Below are 19253 nucleotides of genomic sequence, written 5' to 3' on the forward strand. Positions count from 1 at the left end.
AAACACGTTCTGGCCACAACTCAACACAGAGTACAAGAGAAAGTCCACAATCACTGCAGCCCTCCACCAGTTGGGGTTTTATGGCAGAGTTCCCAGACGGGAAGCCTCTCCTCAGTGCAAGACACATGTAAGCCTGCATTTGCTGGAAAACATCTGAAGAACTCCAAGATGGTGAGAAATAAGATTCTCTAGTCTGATGAGACCAAGATAGAATTAAGACCAAAAAGTTCTAAGCAGTATGTGAGATGAAAACCAGGCTCTGCTCATCAACAGTGAAGCATGGTGGTTGCAGCATCATGTTGTGATAAGTGAATAAGTGAAGTGATTGTCACTTGTGATACACTGCAGCACAGCACACGGTGCACACAGTGAAATTTGTCCTTTGCATTTAACCCATCACCCTGAGTGAGCAGTGGGCAGCCATGGCAGGCGCCCAGGGAGCAGTGTGTGGGGACGGTGCTTTGCTCAGTGGCTCCTCAGTGGCACCTTGGTGGATTGGGGTTCGAACTGGCAACCTTCTGATTACGTGGCCGCTCCCTTAACCGCTAGGCCACCACCGCCCCACTGTGGGGTGTTTTGAGGCTGCAGGGACAGGACGACTGATTGCAATCAAGGAAAAGAGGAATGTGACCAAGTGCAGGGATATCCTGGACGAAATCCTTCTCCAGAGTGCTCAGTACCTCAGACTAGGGCGAAGGTTTACCTTCCAACAAGACAATGTCCCTAAGGACACAGCTAAAATAATGGAGTGGATTCACAACAACTCTGGGATTGTTCTTGACTGGCCCAGTCAGAGCCCTGACTTAAACCTAATTGAGGATTTCTGGAGAGACCTAAACATGGCTGTCCACCAACGTTTTCCATCCAACCTGCCAGAAATGGAGAGGCTCTGCGAGGAGGAATGGCAGATGATCCCCAAATCCATGTGTGAAAAACTTGTTGCATCTTTCCCAAAAAGACTGGTTGTATTAGATTAAAAGGGAGCATCTACTGAATACTGAGCAAAGGGTTTGAATACTTAGGACCAAGTGATAGTTTTTCTTTTTTAAAAATATGCAAAAATGTCAACAACTCTGTCTTTTTCTGTCAATATTGGGAGCTCTATGTACATTAATGAGGAAAAATTAATGAATAATGCACGTGCCAAAAACAAATTTACCTCACGGGACAGCAGGTGACGACAGAGCTGGCCTGTGGGATAGGCAATATAGGCAAATGCTAAGAGCGCCATCCATCCAGGGGGCGCCACAAACAAAGGAAGAAAAACAAACAAATAAATAAATAAAAGTTTCTTAAAACTAGTTTGTTTTAATGTCATGCCAAGGGGAAGAACACAGGAGTGCATGACATGTTTATATGTAACCAGGAGAACCAAAACAAAGGGCATGAGGGCCTAAACATAACCAAGGAAGCAGTTCTTTAGCGTGATCTGTGCCGTACACATGCAGACATAAGACAAAATAGAAGGGAAGGCCAGGCCTATATAAAGGGTAAAGGGTACACGTGAAATGGGCAGCACGTGTGGGTAATCAGGGAAGACATTGACTGCGATAAGTGGTACCTGTTGTGCCAGGTGCACCTGACCGTTACAATCAATGTGTTTTAAGATGAGAAGATCAAAACCACATGAATTTACCTGCGAACCTTCACACTCAATTATGTCAGGCTAACAGAGCCAATAATCGGCAGGTTCTCGACGCATTTTTTAAAACTAATACCGCAAAAAATCGCATTTTATTGCAAGAAAGCAGCATAAAAATGCTGTTCAGTCCTCAACAATGCTGCTAAGTGGTAAAACGTTGTTCGCCGTTCGTGTTCAAGTGCCTTAAAAAGCACCGTTCTGAACACATCCTCAACTACAACCACAGGGTAGCACACACACCAGTATTTGAGTGAAAATTCAAAATGTGACTGCTTTGGGAGTATCTGACACGTAATATCCACACCAGGCATGTTGTTTTAGGATCGTAGAATATATTAATTATATTTTTGCTTAAATCAGAAAACACAGTGCGTTATACACTATAATATGCAGTCTATGATGGTATGTGTTGTTGAATCAGATCTTCTCAGCAAAGTTAGGATAATTTTGAGCTACTGGGCACACACTGCAATTTTACAGCCGGTTTTGCACTCATGCAATAATTCCAAATCGCATCTTGTTCGTGCATCGTACAGTGTACATGTCGTACAATCATCAGCAAAATGAGTGGACCAGCAAAACTCTGTCTTCAAAATCTGGCGAGATTAACAAATAAAATGAACAACTAAAGATACATATATTTGTACAGTCAGTAGGGGACTAGTCCATTGTTCTTCTCAGTGTGATGCACAGGGGCCATGTGGCGATTACAGCAGGTGCTCCTGCATTACAACGTGCTTTCAAGTTACCATCGATGAAGAGATCAATTCCGGTTCACTAGGACCCCAACTATGAATACATCTATTTTATTCACTCTGTTGTAGATTCTGTACACAAAGTTCGACAACAAGAAAATTGCGATTTAATCTAAATATTCTTTAAAGAGGAAGGTCTTGAGTTGTCGTTTGAAGGTGCTCAGTGACTGAGCTGTTCTGACCTCGAGGGGAAGTTCATTCCACCACCGAGGGGCCAAGACGGAGAAGAGTCTAGATGAATGTTTTCCTTTTACCTTCAGAGATGGAGGGACCAGGCGAGCAGTACTGGAGCCTCGGAGTATACGAGGTGCAGTGCGAGGGGTAATAAGGGCTGTGAGGTAGGATGGTGCTACTCCATGTTTGGCTTTGTAGGCCAGCATCAGTATTTTGAACCTGATGCGTGCAGCTACTGGGAGCCAGTGGAGGGAACGTAGCAGAGGGGTGGTGTGGGAGAATTTGGGAAGGTTGAAGATTAGTCGTGCTGCTGCATTTTGTATTAGTTGTAGAGGTCGGATGGCACATAGTTGTAGACCAGCTAGAAGGGAGTTACAGTAGTCCAGTCGTGAGATTACTAAGGACTGAACCAGTAGTTGGGTGGCCTGGGTTGACAGATAAGGGCGGATTCGTCTGATATTGTAGAGAAGGAATCTACATGAGCGGGAAAGATTGCTGATGTGAGTTGAGAAAGAGAGTTGGTTGTCTATTGTTACCCCAAGGTTGCGGGCTGTTGCAGAAGGAGAGAGCTGCGAGTTGTCTAGGTAAATAGCAAGATCCTGATGTGGTGAAGAATCTGCTGGAATGAATATTAGTTCAGTATGGTGGGATTGAGTTGGAGGTGATGGGCTGCCATCCAAGACGAGATGTCGGTTAGACATGCAGAGATTTGGGAAGCAGCATGTAGATCAGAGGGAGGAAAGGAGAAGAGGAGTTGTATGTCATCAGCATAGCAGTGGTAGGATAATCCATGTGAGGAAATGACCTCACCAAGTGATCTCGTGTAGAGGGAGAAAAGGAGAGGACCTAGCACCGAGCCTTGAGGGACACCAGTGGAGAGTCTACGTGGGGTAGAGGTGGATCCTTTCCAAGTCACTTGGTAAGATCCTAGCTGAACCAAATTAGGCTTGATGGACTAGGACTCCATAAGAAATGTGAGGCAGCACCCAATAGTGCTGCAACATTGAAGTGGACTGTTATGTATTCACCATTACTTTCAGCTCCTGACAACTGTTACACGCCTCTGGGTTACTCCCGTGTTTTTTTCTGTTCATCTGTCCATTTTTGCCCTTGTGCCGTGTTTGTTTACATTTATTAAAATCCTTTTGAGTTCCATCATGTCCTGCTTCTGTGCCTCATTTCCCCTTCGACCCCAAGATGTGACACACAGTTTTAGTCTTGTAGAGAAGTTCTCTTTCCCTCAAGCACCACAGTCAGCCTATCTGTTGCATATAGCCGACCGGAGGGACCCAGACACAAAGTAAAGCTTATTTACTTTTCAACCACAAGAGAGAGAGGGACCCCCTCCCAGGGTAGAGTGAGCCTGCAAGTGGTGTCAGGGCAGGTTTGTGATTGTCCAATAAGAGAAAAATACATGTCTATTATGATGCTACTAGTCCATTTGAAAATCCCTAAAGCTTTAGTTGATACGGTGGTGGTGGCTGTGGTGACCCTCTGGTTCGTTTCATGTTAAGTCCTCGTTTAGCAGTTGTCAGGAACCAGGATTTAGCTGCTGGTCTCTTCACTGGATTCCGCCAGTAGTCTGTGCACTTGATTCAGTATCTCAAACAGAAACAGCGGCAGATGGTTATGTGAAATATGTGGTTATAGAGGTATATTGATGCTACAGTGGCCCGGTACCCTAACTAGGACAGCCTAACTAAGGTGAATTTAACACTGTCTGTGCTTAACACGGTGACTGTGTGATAAAGTGAACTTAATAATTGACACCGTGTCTGTGACTTTAACAGAAGGCCAGAGAAAACAGATGTGTTTTAAGTTAAGATTTAAACAATGAGACTGAGTCTGAGTACCGAACACTGACCGGCAAGCCGTTCCACAACTGTGGAGCTCTATAGGAGAAGGATCTGCTCCCAGCTGTGACCTTCTGTACTTTGGGTACGTAGTGACCCGGCACCCGTTGATCGCAGGGGGCATGGAGGGTCGTAAATAGCTAAAAGTTCACTCAGGTACTGCGGGGCGAGACCATTTAGAGCTTTATTGGTCTGGCTGCAGAATTCTGTACTAGCTGGAGTTTACTCATGAACCTACTAGAGCATTCAGACAGTAGTGCGTTGCAGTAATATATCTTGATTTAATAAAGGCATGGACCAACTTTTCTGCATCGTGCATTGAGATTATATTTCTCATTTTTGCAATATTTCTAAGGTGAAAGAATGCTATCCTAGTGATATTATCTACATGTGAATCGAATGAGAGACCTGCATCAATGAGGACACCTAGATACTTTACTTTAGTACTTGGTGAGATAGAAAAAACTAACAGAAGAAAGTTGGTAAGCATCCACAGTCTAATGTCCTTCAGACATTTCTCTATTCTGTTTAGCTGCTGGCTCTCATCTGGCATTGCTAATAAATGCAACTGTGTGTCGACAGCATTGCAATGAAAGCTAATACCGTGTCTGTGAATGACGTCACCTAACGGTAACATGTAGAAGGAAAATAGTAACAGACCTAGGACAGAACCTTGTGGAACACCAAACTCTACTTTACTAAATGAAGACGAATCACCATTGATGTCCACAAACTGATACCGATCAGTCAGATATGATCTGAACCATACAGGGCTGTTCTCTTAATCCCAACAACATTCTCTAACCTGGCAAGGAGAATAGCGTGATCGATAGTGTTAAACACTGCACTCAGATCAAGCAGGAGCAGCTCAGCAGCTCACAAAGGGTTCGTTAATGCTGTGAGATGCATCCTTTTATCCACTATTGCAACCCTCTTTACTTTTACTAGAGTCTTTTTTAACACACTTATCTGTACTTGTATTTGAGTAAAGAGTGTGTACCCTTGACACATTTGCTAGCGGGTAAGTGGGTTCAAATCCCAATCTGCCATGGTGCCACCGAGGTCCCCTTAATTAAGGTACCATCCCCACATGCACCATACAAGCCGTCTTTCGTGGCTGCCCACTGTTCACACTGGGTGATGGTTAAATAGAGACGACTCTCTCAAGTCCAGAGACAGTGACGTCCATCACACCTCTCAGACCCCTACCCTCCTCCTCTGGATTTCTGACTCCACTCACAATACACAAATAGGAGAACAAGGAAGTATCAGGTCCAGTCTGCATCTCCCCTTCCTGCCTCAAAACTTGTGCTGACCAGCTATCTCCAATTTTCACTGACATCTTCAACAGATCCCTGGGGGTGTGTGAAGTCCACTCCAGCTTCAAACACTCCAACATCATCCAAGCAACCCTCCATCACTGGACCGAATGACTACATGCCTGTCGCTCTAACATCGGTGGTCATAAAGTGCTTTAAATGTCTTGTGTTGACCTAGCTGAAGAATGTTACAGGACCTAGAGGTCAAACAGGTCGGTGGATGATACAGTAAATACAGAACTGGGTTACATCTTGCAATACCTTGAGCCTCCAGGGACACTGTTCACTGTTTCATGAGAATTCCTGCACGGTCCATGTCTGTGGCAGTGGTGGCCTAGCAAGTAAGTATGGCACCGCCAAGGTGCCATTGAGGTCTTGATCAAAGTACCGTACCCACACACTGCACACTGCTGGGCGCCTTTCATAGCTGTTTTTATCTTTGTGATACAAAGTATAGTGCAGCACACTGTGACACAACAAAATGTGTCCTCTGCATTTAACCATCACCCTTAGTGAGCAGTGGGCAGCCATGGAAGTAGCCTGGGTTGCAGCGTGTGGGGACGGTGCTTTGATCAAGGGGACCCTTAGTGGCACCTTGGCATTTCGGGATTCACACCTTATGATTCCGTAGCGGCTAGGCCACCACTGCACACTGTTCACTACGAGTGAAGGGTTAAATACTGAGGAAACATTTCATTGTGTGCACCATGTGCTGTGTTTGCTGTGTACCACACTTACAAAAAACAATCACTTTCCCTGTTTCATGAGTTCCTCTGTTAGTGACGGTTTTCTTGGACATTGTAAATATATAAATGCATGCTCTCGCCAATCGGGCGTGGTTCAAATAGACTTGCAATGATTCGAAATTTTGATTGTACAAATCCCAGTTTCACAATTATTTTCGTGAACTGATTTCAGAACTGTATTAACATATGTAAATCACACAAACCCATTTTATAAAGGTTTAGCTTTAACAGTTCATAAATCAGATTGCAAACAGGCTACGTTTGAAGTTCCTTTTTATGAGTAGCCAGAGAAGTAGACATATTGCTTTTTTTTGACATTTACACTTTGGATGTATAAGGTCCCAGGTTCAATCCCCAGCATCTCCATAGTCACTCTAGGGCAGTGGTTGGCTAGCGCGTAAGGAAGCAGACCCGTCATCAGAAGGTTGTCACTTTTGTTGTCACTACCAGTGCAAATCCCGAACCACCAAGGTGTCACTGAGCAAAGCACCATCCCCACACACTGCTCCCTGGGCGCCTGTCATGGCTGCCCACTGCTCACCAAGGGGTGATGGTTAAAAGCAGAGGACACATGGTTTTAGATATTTCTGATTTTTTTAGCGGATCGTACTAGTCTTTTTATTCCCTGGCAGCTTGAACGCTGCCTTTTATGACATTTGATTGTATAAATGAGCGTTTTAGAAAGCGAATTGTACCAGCCACCCACTTCCCTGTCGCCCATAGAGAATCTGTAACCCCGCTTTGGCCACAACTTTTTTCTGCAAGCTATGCCACACGATGGTAGTAAGTGGGGTTTGAACCTGGGACTTTGTTGTTTTTTTTATTCATGAGAATCAGCTCACATATTCTCACATATTCTTCAAGGCAGATAACATGCCATCAGATCACAGCTTGAATCAGATACACAAACAGAAACGAAGACATGCAAAAGAGGAGCACAGTTGAACATTTTTTTAATAAACCATTGCCTTTATTTGTTTGGGTCATTCCTGTAGTGTCTGGTTACCAGACAAAATATACAAAATCGAATGCCACCATACACTGGAGCTTAAACAGGGTCATACTCTTGAGTGACTGCAGTGTCATATGTGTTTTTAAAAAACTCATAAAAAAAAAAAAAGCAAACGCTCAGAAACATAAATATCTGAGAAATCAGTTGAACATTTAACCTTTGTACAATTGCTCTATACACAAAAAATACAACCTATATTTTTCGGCACAGCAGAAACCGTTGCCGCCGCCCCGCCCCCCTCCCACAATGTTGGTCATGTAAACGCAATGGAGTAACAGGTATTTCAGCTTTTGTGTGAACCTGTGTGCATGTGCATGGGTGTGCATGCTGCATGACCTTCAAACCTGAACGAGTCACTCACTTCCACCAATGCGACACTTGCATCTGTTTCACGACAACATAAAAACTGAAAACAAAACACGTTTAAAACAAAAAGATGAAAGTCTTCGTTTTGCAACCTTTCGAACTGAAGGAACCAGGTAGAATTACAGTATCCCCGCGTGTGTTCCTGTCAGTGTGTTTATGGCTGTGTGACGTTGCAGATTGGACCACTACAGTCTGTCCTGAAACTCAGCTCGAGGAAGATGAGACGGGGCTGATCACATCAGTGCACTGTGGTTCGCAGAAAGGTCCGAAGCGGCCGTATACATCCTTGGCTCGCACCGCAAAGTAGTAGGTGGAGCCGGACACGAACTGGGTGAGGGTGCAGGCCATGGGGAGGGGCAGCGCCTTCACCTCCCCTATCTTCTTCCACTGGGATTGGGGCCCAGTGGCAGCGGCCCCCTGATGCTCCTGGTGATAGGCGTAGAGGTAGTAGCTCTCGACGGCAGCACAGTTACGGTCCGTCTCAGCCACGCACCAGGACAACACGATGCCGTTCTGGCTCTGCACCCGTGCCAGCTTCAGCTGAGGCTGCTGCGGTGGGGAGGTGTGCATAGCCTCAGGAGGAAGGCGGCCCGGGGGTGTAGGGGCAGATGGGAGGGGTGGCAGCGAGGCAGGGAAAGATGGTGGGGTGCCAGAAGAACTTCCAAGACGAGACTTTGAGGGAGAATCCTAGGGAGAAAAAAAAAAAAAAAAAAAGACAAAATCAGTGAAAGTGAAGGGATTGTCATTGTGATACACAGCACAGCACACGGTGCGCACAACGAAATGTGTCCTCTCCGTTTAACCAATCATCTTAGTGAGCAGGCATGACAGGCGCCCGGGAGCAGTGTGTGGGGGACAGTGCTTTGCTCAGTTGCATCTTGGCGGTTTGTTATTTGTTCACAGACCCGTCTCTACAATAATACACATTTCGCCAATCTTGCTTTGTTACATCCTGGTTTTTGTGGTGTAGTAGCCTGGTGGATAACACACTCGCCTATGAACCAGAAGACCCAGGTTCAAATCCCACTTACTAACCACTTACTGTCCCTGAGTGTCTCCAGGGGGGGACTGTCCCTGTAACTAATGATTGTAAGTCGCTCTGGATAAGGACGTCTGATAAATGCTGTTGTTGTAATGCTGATGTAATGTGTATTTCTGTTCTGTGTTTGTGGTGTGTTTGCAGGATGCCTGGTGACCCCCTAGACCGGCTCGTAACACATTGGCTGTCCCGATCATACGGTTAAATTAAATCACTCCAACATAGGTTGATAGTCTGCATTGATGACTTCTTTCTTTTGTTCGCACGATAAAAAAAATTACTTGATGTGTTGTTGGCCGATTGGCCGCAAAAGGTCGCTCTTCAGGCGCACATGCTGAACAAAACAGAGTATAGTGCTGCAATTACATTCAACAATAATCTGGCGCTCAATAAATAATCTCAGAATCAACTTCAACCAAAAGTACTCAGGGTAGACTTTTGAGCTCTGAACATTATCGACATGTTGGGGATAAAAACATGAAATGTTTTAAAAAATGTTCTGTTCTGTTCAGTAGTAACTACTGATTGTAAGTCACTCTGGATAAGGGCGTCTGATAAATGTGGAGCAGTGGTACCCTAGTGGGTTAGGAAACGGACCCATAATCAGAATCCCCAACCGCTTCTGAGCAAAGAACTGTCCCCACACACCGCCTTTCATGGTGCCCACATTACAGAGGACACATTTTGTTGTGTGCAGTGTATCACAATTTATATCACTTTTAATCACTTTTATATTAAATAGGGATTTTCTGTTGTGGCCCTCACTGGAACAAAAGCCTTTTTTATTTTTACTACCCAAATCCATACAAGCATTTTCAAGTGGTAAAGAACAACAGTGTAAAGTGCAATTACATTACATAATGTCTTCTTGTCTATGTTGCCATAGCAACCATCTACAAATGAAGATGGATTCCAAGCTTCAAGCTGCTGGGAAAGGTAAATGTCACCAGCTTTGCACTTCCGAGGGGTTTTAGTTTGCTTGCCCCTGTCCTGCATCATACACAGGTCTTGTGTCCAGCTAAAGCCTTCATCAGGCAGTCCCAACATTTAATGTAATGGATGTAACCAAATCACTCTTAGCAAGGCAGTCATGACAGGCACCCGGGAGCAGTGTATGGGGACGGTACTTTGCTCTGTGGCACCTTGGCGGTTCGAGATTCGAACCGCTAACCTTCCAATTACGGGGCCGCTTCCTCACCCACTAGCAAACCACTGCCCCAGTGCCTGTGCCAAAGTTATTCTTTCTGGAGCCAGTGAGCACAAATCATTTAAACCCCATTTTGGTTGTGGCAGTGACAGGAGACCTTACAGGCATTCACGTACACTATGGATCGTGGAATTTGCTAAATGGAAGGCCATCAACCGCTGCTTTGTGAGTCAGAGCCTACAAATTTCATGGTTTTTCATACATACAGCTTTTAATTAAAGAACTGAAAGGTAAATAAGTGAAGGCTTCTGATAGGGTTATGTCTGTGTTACATGTGCAGGGAGCTGTTGAAGCGGTCTGAATACAGACTCCTGGGGCTAAGCGAACCGTGTAAGCCTGTAGTTCTTGTGCTTACCTGAGGAGGGCGATGGTACGCCGCCATCTGTGGACGCTGGCCATTCTGAGGAGAAGCTCTGGCAGTAGACCCTGGAAGATGAGCGCGAGAAATTCAACTCAGCTGTTTCAACTTCAAATTCAACTCACGATCCGATAGAAAGGGAGTCAAGGGAGCATGGTATATTCATTTTACCACTATTAGCAGCAGTTGTTGTGGAACAGAACCAACAGTACAGAGTGCTGTGCAGGGGAATTGGATTACGGTACAGGACCAGATGGGAGAAACAGAGAGAAAGAAATCGCACCTGTGGGGGCTGAACTGATGAGCGATGGAGGATGGCCAGTGGAACGTTGTATAGGGGAGCTGCCTGCAGAGGCCGGGGCCTTCTTCACACCAGTCACTGTAGGTCAGAGTAGGAGGTGGATAAAAGCTCAAACAAAACTGGAAAACGTGACTACTAGATACTACTACTACTAAAAAGGGAACGTCATTCACAAAACGGGAAAAAGAGAAATGGTCTTCACCTTGAACATCATCATCGTCCTCGGTCAGGTCTATAACAGAACCTCGTGCTCGGGTAGGCTGAAAAGAGAAATTCCATTACATAACGTTTATGATTCATTAACTGATACCCTGCTCATACAGTATGTAAGACAATATAGTGATTTTAAATCTACTTGTGGAAAAACAATGATAGTATATAAAAAAAATAATTTAAAATTTAGTAAAAAAGATTTAAAATTAGGTAAAAAAAAATAATTTAAACCCTCACTATAGATTTGGATCCTAGATCCTATAGATTTAGTAGGCAGGTACACTATTAATTAAAACAAGCATTACACGTACCTGTCCTGGGGCTTTGGGTGCTGCAGTGCTAGAAGCCTGGTTATCTGTAAATGACAATAAATTATGGGAGTTTAAGAAATAAACCCCAAGGTGGCAAATACAATCTACCCCATTTACATTTAAGGCATTTGGCAGACGCCCTTATCCAGAGCGAATTACAACGTGCTTTCATGTTACCATCAATGTAGTGATCAATTCTATTTCACTAGGACCCCCTAACTATGAATACAATCTTTTTATTCACTCTGTTGTAGTTTCTATACATAAGTCAGACGGTTACAAGTTAATCTAAATAGTATCATACCTGTCTTCGAGGTCATGGCACTGACAGATGGAGGTCCTGCAGCGGTGGAGCCTGTTGCCGCAGGAACCGTGGTTGCTGGGGACGACGTGGCTGATGCCACACCCACGACACTGGCGCACTGTGTGGGCGTTCGCGCCGTTGTCACAGACACGCCCGCACTAGGTGCGCTGACCATTCCACTGCCACCCTGGTACACTGCCCTGGGTAGTGAGACCTGAGGCGGGGCCACTGACACCTGTCCTGCAGGACTGGATGAAGACGGTGTCAACAGCATTGTCGAAGACGATGATGGAGTCTGGGTTGTGACGGTCGGCTTGGACTGCAAAATGAACGTGGTGGTGGTGGCACTGGTCGTCTTCGCCTTGTTCAGACTGTTCACTGTTGCCAGGGACGACACCGGGATGAGCCCCATACCTGTGCCTGTATTGTGGGCAGTGACAAGGGTGGTACCACCCTGCCCACTGGTCATGGTGAGGGGGAGCTGGATGAGTAGCGGAGGGAGTACAGTCTGGCCGCCGGAAGTGCTGGGGTTCTGGGTGGGAGCGGTGGTCTTCAGCAGCAGCGTCTGGGCCTGTCCTGGCTGGGCAGTGGAGACGGCTGGGGCCCCTGTGTTGGTGCTGTTGGTGGAGATGATCTGCAGGATTGGTGCTGGGGCTGCTAGAGCAGAAGAAGTGGGTGTGGTTGGGGTGGACAGGGGTTTGGGCTGAGCTGGGGATGCTGGTTCAAAAGAGCAAAGAAAGAAAATATTAGCCAAGGGATCAGAAAACTCTGTGTTTTTTTTTTTTAATAGGACAATGAAACAGATTCTTGTATTGCAAGATCTTGGGACAAAATCCATTTTAATGTGTGAAACAGCTATCTTCAAATCAAAATCCACTGAATTGGTTCAAGATATTGTACTGGAAACAGTCAGGTACCGTTTCTGCTCTTTTGTGATATTGACTAACAATTAACAAAAATGTTGCAATAAAGATGGAAGCAAAAAACACAACCAATGGACGATAATCAAGTTTATTTCTGTAAAAATAAAACACAAAAACAAAATACTGCAGATCAAGAGTACAAACATCTAGGCAGAACAGTGTTGCGCGGTGAGCGCAAGAACTCATTTATTCGGTCCTTAATGCGCTGCCGGTCATTGTTATTGAACTGCGGGAATCGCTCTTGGACTGTCTGCATGATGTAGTCCTTAAGATTCAAGGGCAGTCCCCGCTTCCTTTTAGTGCCGTCCCAATTTGTCGTCAAGACCCACTCAGAATATATCACATCGGGGACGACGGCACGAAAGACCAGGCAAGCATAGCGATCCGGACGCCCCCGACTCTGAATCATGAGAACGTCAATGTCCTCGGGCATCAGCGAGGAGAACGTTATGTCAGGGTGGCATTTTTGCTTAAATCCCCTTTGTTCGTCTGCTCCGCAGTCGCCAGGGGAGCCGTCGGGATCCTCGGTCTTCACCGCGAGAGACACTGCAGCATCGTTGGTCTGCACCTCTTCCAGGTCGATGAGTTCCATCTTGAGAGATTTTTTCAGCTTCCCCTTCCCTACAACTTCTCGCTCTTCCTCTGGCTCTTCTTTCACTGCTTTCTTCTTTTCAAAAAGAGCATTGGTGACCCCAACGTGTGGTGGACTGGTCTCCATTGATGGCACACGACTGAGTTTCGAGGGGGTATTTATCTGTAAAAGAAATATGATTAATCAAGTCACTTTTACTGGTAACATTGAAAAGATTTTTCTTAGAAACATACTTCTTGTTTTGTGATATTAGGCTTCTTCTTAAGAGTCTGAGAGCATTTCCTGTCAAAAACAGTGTTGTATCTTTGTAAATTACTGCAAACACACAAATCAAAAGTATTTTTTTTTTTTAATGGTTATACCTACCATACCCTGTCACAAGACCAACCAAGCCGCTTTAAGTGTCTTAAGACCAAGGTGAAAGACACTGGAAGGTTAAGAATATCCTGAAGCCTCTTGTGGATGCTTTTCGCTGTGCAGGTGCCCCCCTCGTCCAAAATGGAGGTGAGAACCTTCAATGCCTCTCTGCAAAGTGACACAGAAAAGGCACATTACGGAATACACCAAAAATTAGAATTACATTTGCCTGTAAATTTATTGTGTACCTGGTCATTTTCAAAATCGGCTGCTTTTTAGCTGGATGGCATACTGTGGTGTCTGGCACGGGCTGACTGGATTTCAGCAGGAAGCTTCCGATGTCTGATAGGACACGGCCGTCTTTCCGCATAGATTTGTTCTTGTCACTCAGCTGGTTTGAGTTCCTCCGCTTGGCTGAATGTCAGACAACAAGGTCTGTAGTGATGATCATTTCAGTGGCCTCGCAAATGGACTGCACTTAAGTGTTTTTATCCGTATTATTTAAATACATTATAAGTTAAAACCCTACAACAAAAAATGTCCATAGCTGTCCCAAAGAGCAGCCATTTGGCTTTTCTACCTAAAAAACCCACAGGACAGCCGATGGGCTGGAAGACTTTCAACAAATATCCATAATCACATGTGAACAGATGCTTTTGTTAAGTAGACAAGGCGGGGCCATGCTGAGCCACTTCAAGGACACTTGTGTTTCACTTTGATATCTTTAACACACATGGGTTTTTTTCCTTTGTTGAAGAGATTTATTGATAAAAACAGTACAAAATAAAAAAATGTAAAAAACCAACCATTTGTACAAATATTTACAAATAATAATAAAAAGTGAGAGTACATTCCAGCAATCACTCACAATCTTGGCACAGCCATGGCATCTCCAGTCTGCATTTACCGCATGTGTATCTGTAGCAGTGAACACATCGCACAGTGGCACGATTGTTCTTGCACTGGTGTTTGACCTGGCACATGGCTCTTTTTCCAGGGCTAGGTGTGGAGGGTTGTGTCCAAAGCAATTGTTCCACCAGGAAGTCCACCCGTCTTTCCTGCTTCCCGGTGCATGCTTGATATAGCACATGTGCATTCAATGCTGCCATGTCAATCATATTATAGAACACGGCAACTGGCCAGCAGACAGCGTACTCCCGCACCATCTGGTCCATCACATCCACGCCACACTTCGTGGTGTTGTAAAGGGTGACAGTGTTTGGCTTCCTTTTGGTGGTATTATCAGTCTGAACCACTCTGTGCATGCTGCTAAGAACATAGACGGTCTTCTTCCGTTTGGCCGAATATGCAGTTAGTGTGGCAGCAGTGGTTGAAAACACCTAATAAATAAGAAATTGTTATTTCCATAGCACTTTTACACACAATGACACACTTGGAGGTGTTGATTCTAAAAACCACAAAAGACCTGCAACATACCCGAGTGGTGAATTCACTGCGATCTGTTTGTCTGGCGGAATTGTGGAATTTCCCGGCCAATCTTGTTGACTGTGCCGAGGATGGTGGTTTTCCGGCTAAGCAGTTTTTGCGCAAGTGACAGCGATGTGAAGAAATTGTCCGTGGTAACATTTCTGCCCTTGTCTAGGAATGGTTCCATCAGCCTCATCACTACATTTTCAGACAGTCTCTCCCCACTGGGACGACTGGGGTCCTTGCCAAGATATTGGAGGACATTGCAAATGTACTTGGATTTTAGGTCGCAAGCCACCCAAAACTTGATCCCAAACTTATCAGGTTTAGTTGCAATATACTGCAGGAAACAGCAGCGAGTCTTTGAGCTGTTCATCAACGGTGATTTGTAGACCAGGGTTGTAGGACGTGATGCAGTTGGTGACAAATGATACCCACACACTGGAAATTGCAGCAAACTTATCTGTCTTTGCTCGATCACTGCGGGTGGACCTGTCATCAAAGCGTAGGTGTCGCATGATGTCTTGGAAGCGGTTTCGTCGCATACTTCCAATGATCTGTGGGTTTCCCAGGTTTGCTGACCAGCAGTCGCGTAGCGATGGAACCTTGGTAAGCCCCCGCAAGATGACAATTGCGATAAATGCCATTAGTTCAGGGAGGGCCATGAACCAATGAGCATGCTCCGTTTGCTGTGCGTGTTGGATAGTCCATTCTTGAATGCTCCGAAGCATGTCAACAGTGATGAAACACAGGAAGCTCTGAAGGCGACTCGAGATACTTCTTCTGGCCTTAGCCGTTGGCTCTCCATCTGCGGCATACGCTTCTATTGGGGTTCTTCACGCCACACTGTGCCATATTTCACTGTCTCTGTCATGTCAGTCCCCAAACGTGCTCTCTTTTTAGGTTGAGAAGCAGTCTCCTCATCTGCAGTTTGAACAAATTCAAATTGTGAGCAATGGGGAAAGTCAAATTATATCACAAATGCATGCATAGATACTAATAATAATTCTGAAAAATCTTCCTAAATAAAAAGATACAACTAAAGCAGAACAATGTCTTGCACTTCAGATGGCAGTGAATGTCTGCTAAGGTGCACAAACAAAAAAGTGGAAAATATAAAAAAAGGCAGAGTAGATATTTCTGTCACTCTGCTCTGCTTTTTTGGTATTTACCACTTATTGTTTGAAATGAAATAGGAAATAATATGAAATAAAAATTTACCTGAAGACTGATCAGACGGTTCTGAGTCCGAATATGGCTGAAGTTCTATGTCTTCTCCATCCGAGTCACAAGGGTTTACTTCACTCAGGAGAACTTCCAAGGCCTGCTGAGTGGTGAGTCTTCTCTGCATGATCTTTCTTTGGAGAGGAGGTTCGTACACCACAGAATTCTTGATGGCACTGAAGTAGTAGGCTATGTGCAGTGAGATTTTATCCAGTTCAGCACAAAAGGAAGTTCTCTACTTTTAGCACCTTTTAGCAAGCGATTTTTGGTCCAACCTCCTGTGGAGAGGCCATCAGCTCCATTGTAATCCTTTTTTTGTTGTGCAAAAACACTAGTTACACCTGTGAACCCTGGCATATTTGCATTTCTTTACCCACACCACTGCTTCAAGACAGGCCAAAGCTACAGTATGTGTGACATTGAAACCTTCACAAAAGCTTACCATATCTATACAAAATATCCCACACCCTGACTGACCTGCAAGTATGAAAGACACACATTCACAAAATATAGAAACACAAGTGTGTTTTATTTATTAAAAATAGGCTGAAAATAGAATGAAAAGTTGAAGGTCAGTCAGTGTGTGGGATATTTTGTATAGATATGGTAAGCTTTTGTGAAGGTATCACACACAGGCAGCTAGAGTACACTTAGTACACAGCAGTGTTAGAGTACACTTCTTGGGGGGAAGGGGAGTGACACATTCCAATTAGCCAACCATTTACAAATGAATGGGAGCCATTTGTCGCTGACTGAGTTGTTAGTTTCAAACCAAGGGGCCATTTGGCCTACCTCTGGTAGGGCTGAGGGGGTCAGAAAAACCTGGGAATTCTAGTTTTAAAAACACATTTTTCTAATTTTTGGGATTCATTTGACTGCAATTTCATGTCAATATCACTTTCGTACATCAACAGCACAGCAAGTCAGGATTTTTTCCGTAGTATGTTCTCATGTGAATCACGTTAAAATTATTGTATACATTATTGTATACATTTTTATTTTCCAGAATATGAACTGATGGACAATAAATTGACTTGCCATCTTGCTTGATCAGCACTCAAACTAGATGTATCCTTGCTATCCTCTTCGGGCATTTTTGTACCTTATTTCCTTTTTTTTTTTGGTGGTAATTCTGGCTGTGTTGCAACTTCTGGAATTAATTCCTGCATAAATATTTTTACACAAATTTGTTGTTTTCAACTCTTAAATGTCATACTGAATAGGTGTATTGCACCCTTCGGTACCCCCTTGTGTACAAAAATGTACATGCATTAAAATCGATTCAACCCTTTTCCCATTGTAGATCAACATCTGATTCATTACTGTGAACATTTGATGTGCAAACTGCAATGTTTAAAAAAAAAAAAAAAGCAGAACACATGACTTCTGCAGCTCTCCACATGTCTGTTTTAGTTTGGGGGGGTAGCCCAGGCTTGTCCCTATCAGGGCCACTTTCTTCCTCAGAAGCTCCTGGGCAGGTGAGTACGAAGTGAAAAAATTGTTGCAACTGTGACACCCTTGAGGTCTTCATCATGTCCAGTAGGGGTCATTGTCGTCGTTTTCGTCCGCTTATTCGGGTCCGGGTCGCGGGGCAACATCCCAAATAGGGAATCCCAGACAGCCCTCTCCCCAGCAACCTCCACCAGCTCCTCCGGCAAGACCCCAAGGTGTTCCCCGACCAGACTGGAGATAATTTCTCCAGCCTGCCCTGGGTCAACCTGGGGGCCTCCTGCCGACAGGACACCAAAACACCTCCCCAGGGCAGCCCTGGCAGAGTCCAACACTCAATGGGAACAGGTCCGACTTACTGCAGGCTATGCGGACCAAACTCACGCTCCTCTGGTACTGGGACTGAATGGCCCTTAACAAAAGGCCATCCACCCCGTACTGCTGGAGCGCTCCCCCATAGGGAGCCCCTCAGGACATGGTCATAAGCCTTCTCCAAATCCACAAAACACATGTGGATTGGTTGGGCAAACTCCCTTGCCCCCTCCATCACCCCAGCAAGGGTAAAGAGCTGGTCCACAGTTCCATGGCCAGGACAAAAAACACATTGCTCCTCCTCAATCTGAGATTCTTAAAAATGGGGACCACCACCCCAGTCTTCCACTCCACCAGAACTGCCCCCGATGTCCACGCAATGTTGCAGAGACATTTCAACCATGACAGCCCTACAACATCTATAGCCCCGAGATACCCAGGACGGATCTCACCAGCCCCGGGGCTCCGCTGCTGTGTAGAGGTTTGACTACCTCAGCAACTTCTGCCCCTGAGATTGGACAGTCCATACCCAGGTATCCCAGATGTAGTTCCTCTTTGGAATGCACGTTGGTGGGATTGAGGAGCTCTTCATAGTATTCCTTTCTCCGCCTGACAATAGCCCCAGTCGACGTCAGCAGCTCCCCATCCACACTGTAAACAGTGTGAACGAGTTGCTGCCTTCCTCTCCGAAGGCGTGGATGGTTTGCCAGAATCTCTTTGGAGCCAATTGGTATTCTTCCTCCATGGCCTCACTGAACTGAGATTTTGCCTCAGCAACTGCCCGCTTGGCCGTCCGGTACCTGTCTGCAGCTTCTGGAGACCCACAGAGCAGCCATGCCCTGTAGGCCTCCTTCTTCAGCCTGACTGCTCCCCTAACTTCTGGTGTCCACCAGAAGTTAGGGTTACCGCCATGACTGGCACTGGCTACCTTGCGACCACAGCTAGCAACAGCCGCCTCAACAATTGCAGAGTGGAACAAGGTCCATTCAGACTAAATGTCCCCCACCGGAACAACATACCTGCTCTCGATCAAAGCTCTGCCGGAGGTGGGAATTGAAGACCATCTTGACAGGTTTTTCTGCAAGGCGTTCTCAGAAGACCCTCACTATACATTTGGGTCTGCCAGGTCTACGTGGCATCTTCCCCTGCAATCTGATCCAACAGCTCTGACAGCTCTGCTGCTCTCTTCACCAGAGTGTCCAAAACATATGCATGACCTAGAGGGGTGTGATTGGGAGGAACGGTCCGCCAGATCTGAACTTGAGTGGTGTTTCGTTATTGGACTTCTGTGCAAGCCGCAATTTGGCCATAATAAACACCATGTTCAAAGGAGGCCTGCCGGGGAGAAAGAGAATCTCATGCCACTGC

The 19253-nt window shown here is 45.3% G+C and overlaps 1 protein-coding gene and 1 long non-coding RNA gene across 6 annotated transcripts in view; both read right to left on the reverse strand.

Annotated features, from left to right (window-relative positions):
* Positions 1-7696: 7696 nt before the first annotated feature.
* atf7ip (activating transcription factor 7 interacting protein) overlaps positions 7697-19253 on the reverse strand; it is a 33750-nt gene continuing 22193 nt past the window's right edge. For 2 of the 5 annotated variants that reach the window (XM_028972081.1, XM_028972082.1), the window contains exons 10-15: positions 11601-12317; positions 11297-11340; positions 10975-11032; positions 10755-10850; positions 10469-10539; positions 7698-8554 (exon numbers count right to left, since the gene is read on the reverse strand). In XM_028972081.1, coding sequence (XP_028827914.1) covers positions 8072-8554; positions 10469-10539; positions 10755-10850; positions 10975-11032; positions 11297-11340; positions 11601-12317 — 1469 coding nt within the window. In that variant the 3' untranslated portion in view covers positions 7698-8071. Of the gene's footprint in view, positions 8555-10468; positions 10540-10754; positions 10851-10974; positions 11033-11296; positions 11341-11600; positions 12318-12595; positions 13278-13348; positions 13398-13481; positions 13641-13720; positions 13887-19253 lie in introns of those variants that run through there. The other 3 variants (XM_028972083.1, XM_028972084.1, XM_028972085.1) reach the window with 3 other exon arrangements.
* Positions 13905-18151, reverse strand: LOC114785918 (uncharacterized). The gene is made up of 3 exons (XR_003749119.1): positions 16122-18151; positions 14910-15824; positions 13905-14812 (listed from the first exon to the last, which is right to left on the reverse strand). It is a non-coding gene; the product is annotated as an uncharacterized LOC114785918 (long non-coding RNA).

Source organism: Denticeps clupeoides, chromosome 3, assembly GCF_900700375.1.
Source record: "Denticeps clupeoides chromosome 3, fDenClu1.1, whole genome shotgun sequence".
Lineage (NCBI taxonomy): Eukaryota > Metazoa > Chordata > Actinopteri > Clupeiformes > Denticipitidae > Denticeps > Denticeps clupeoides.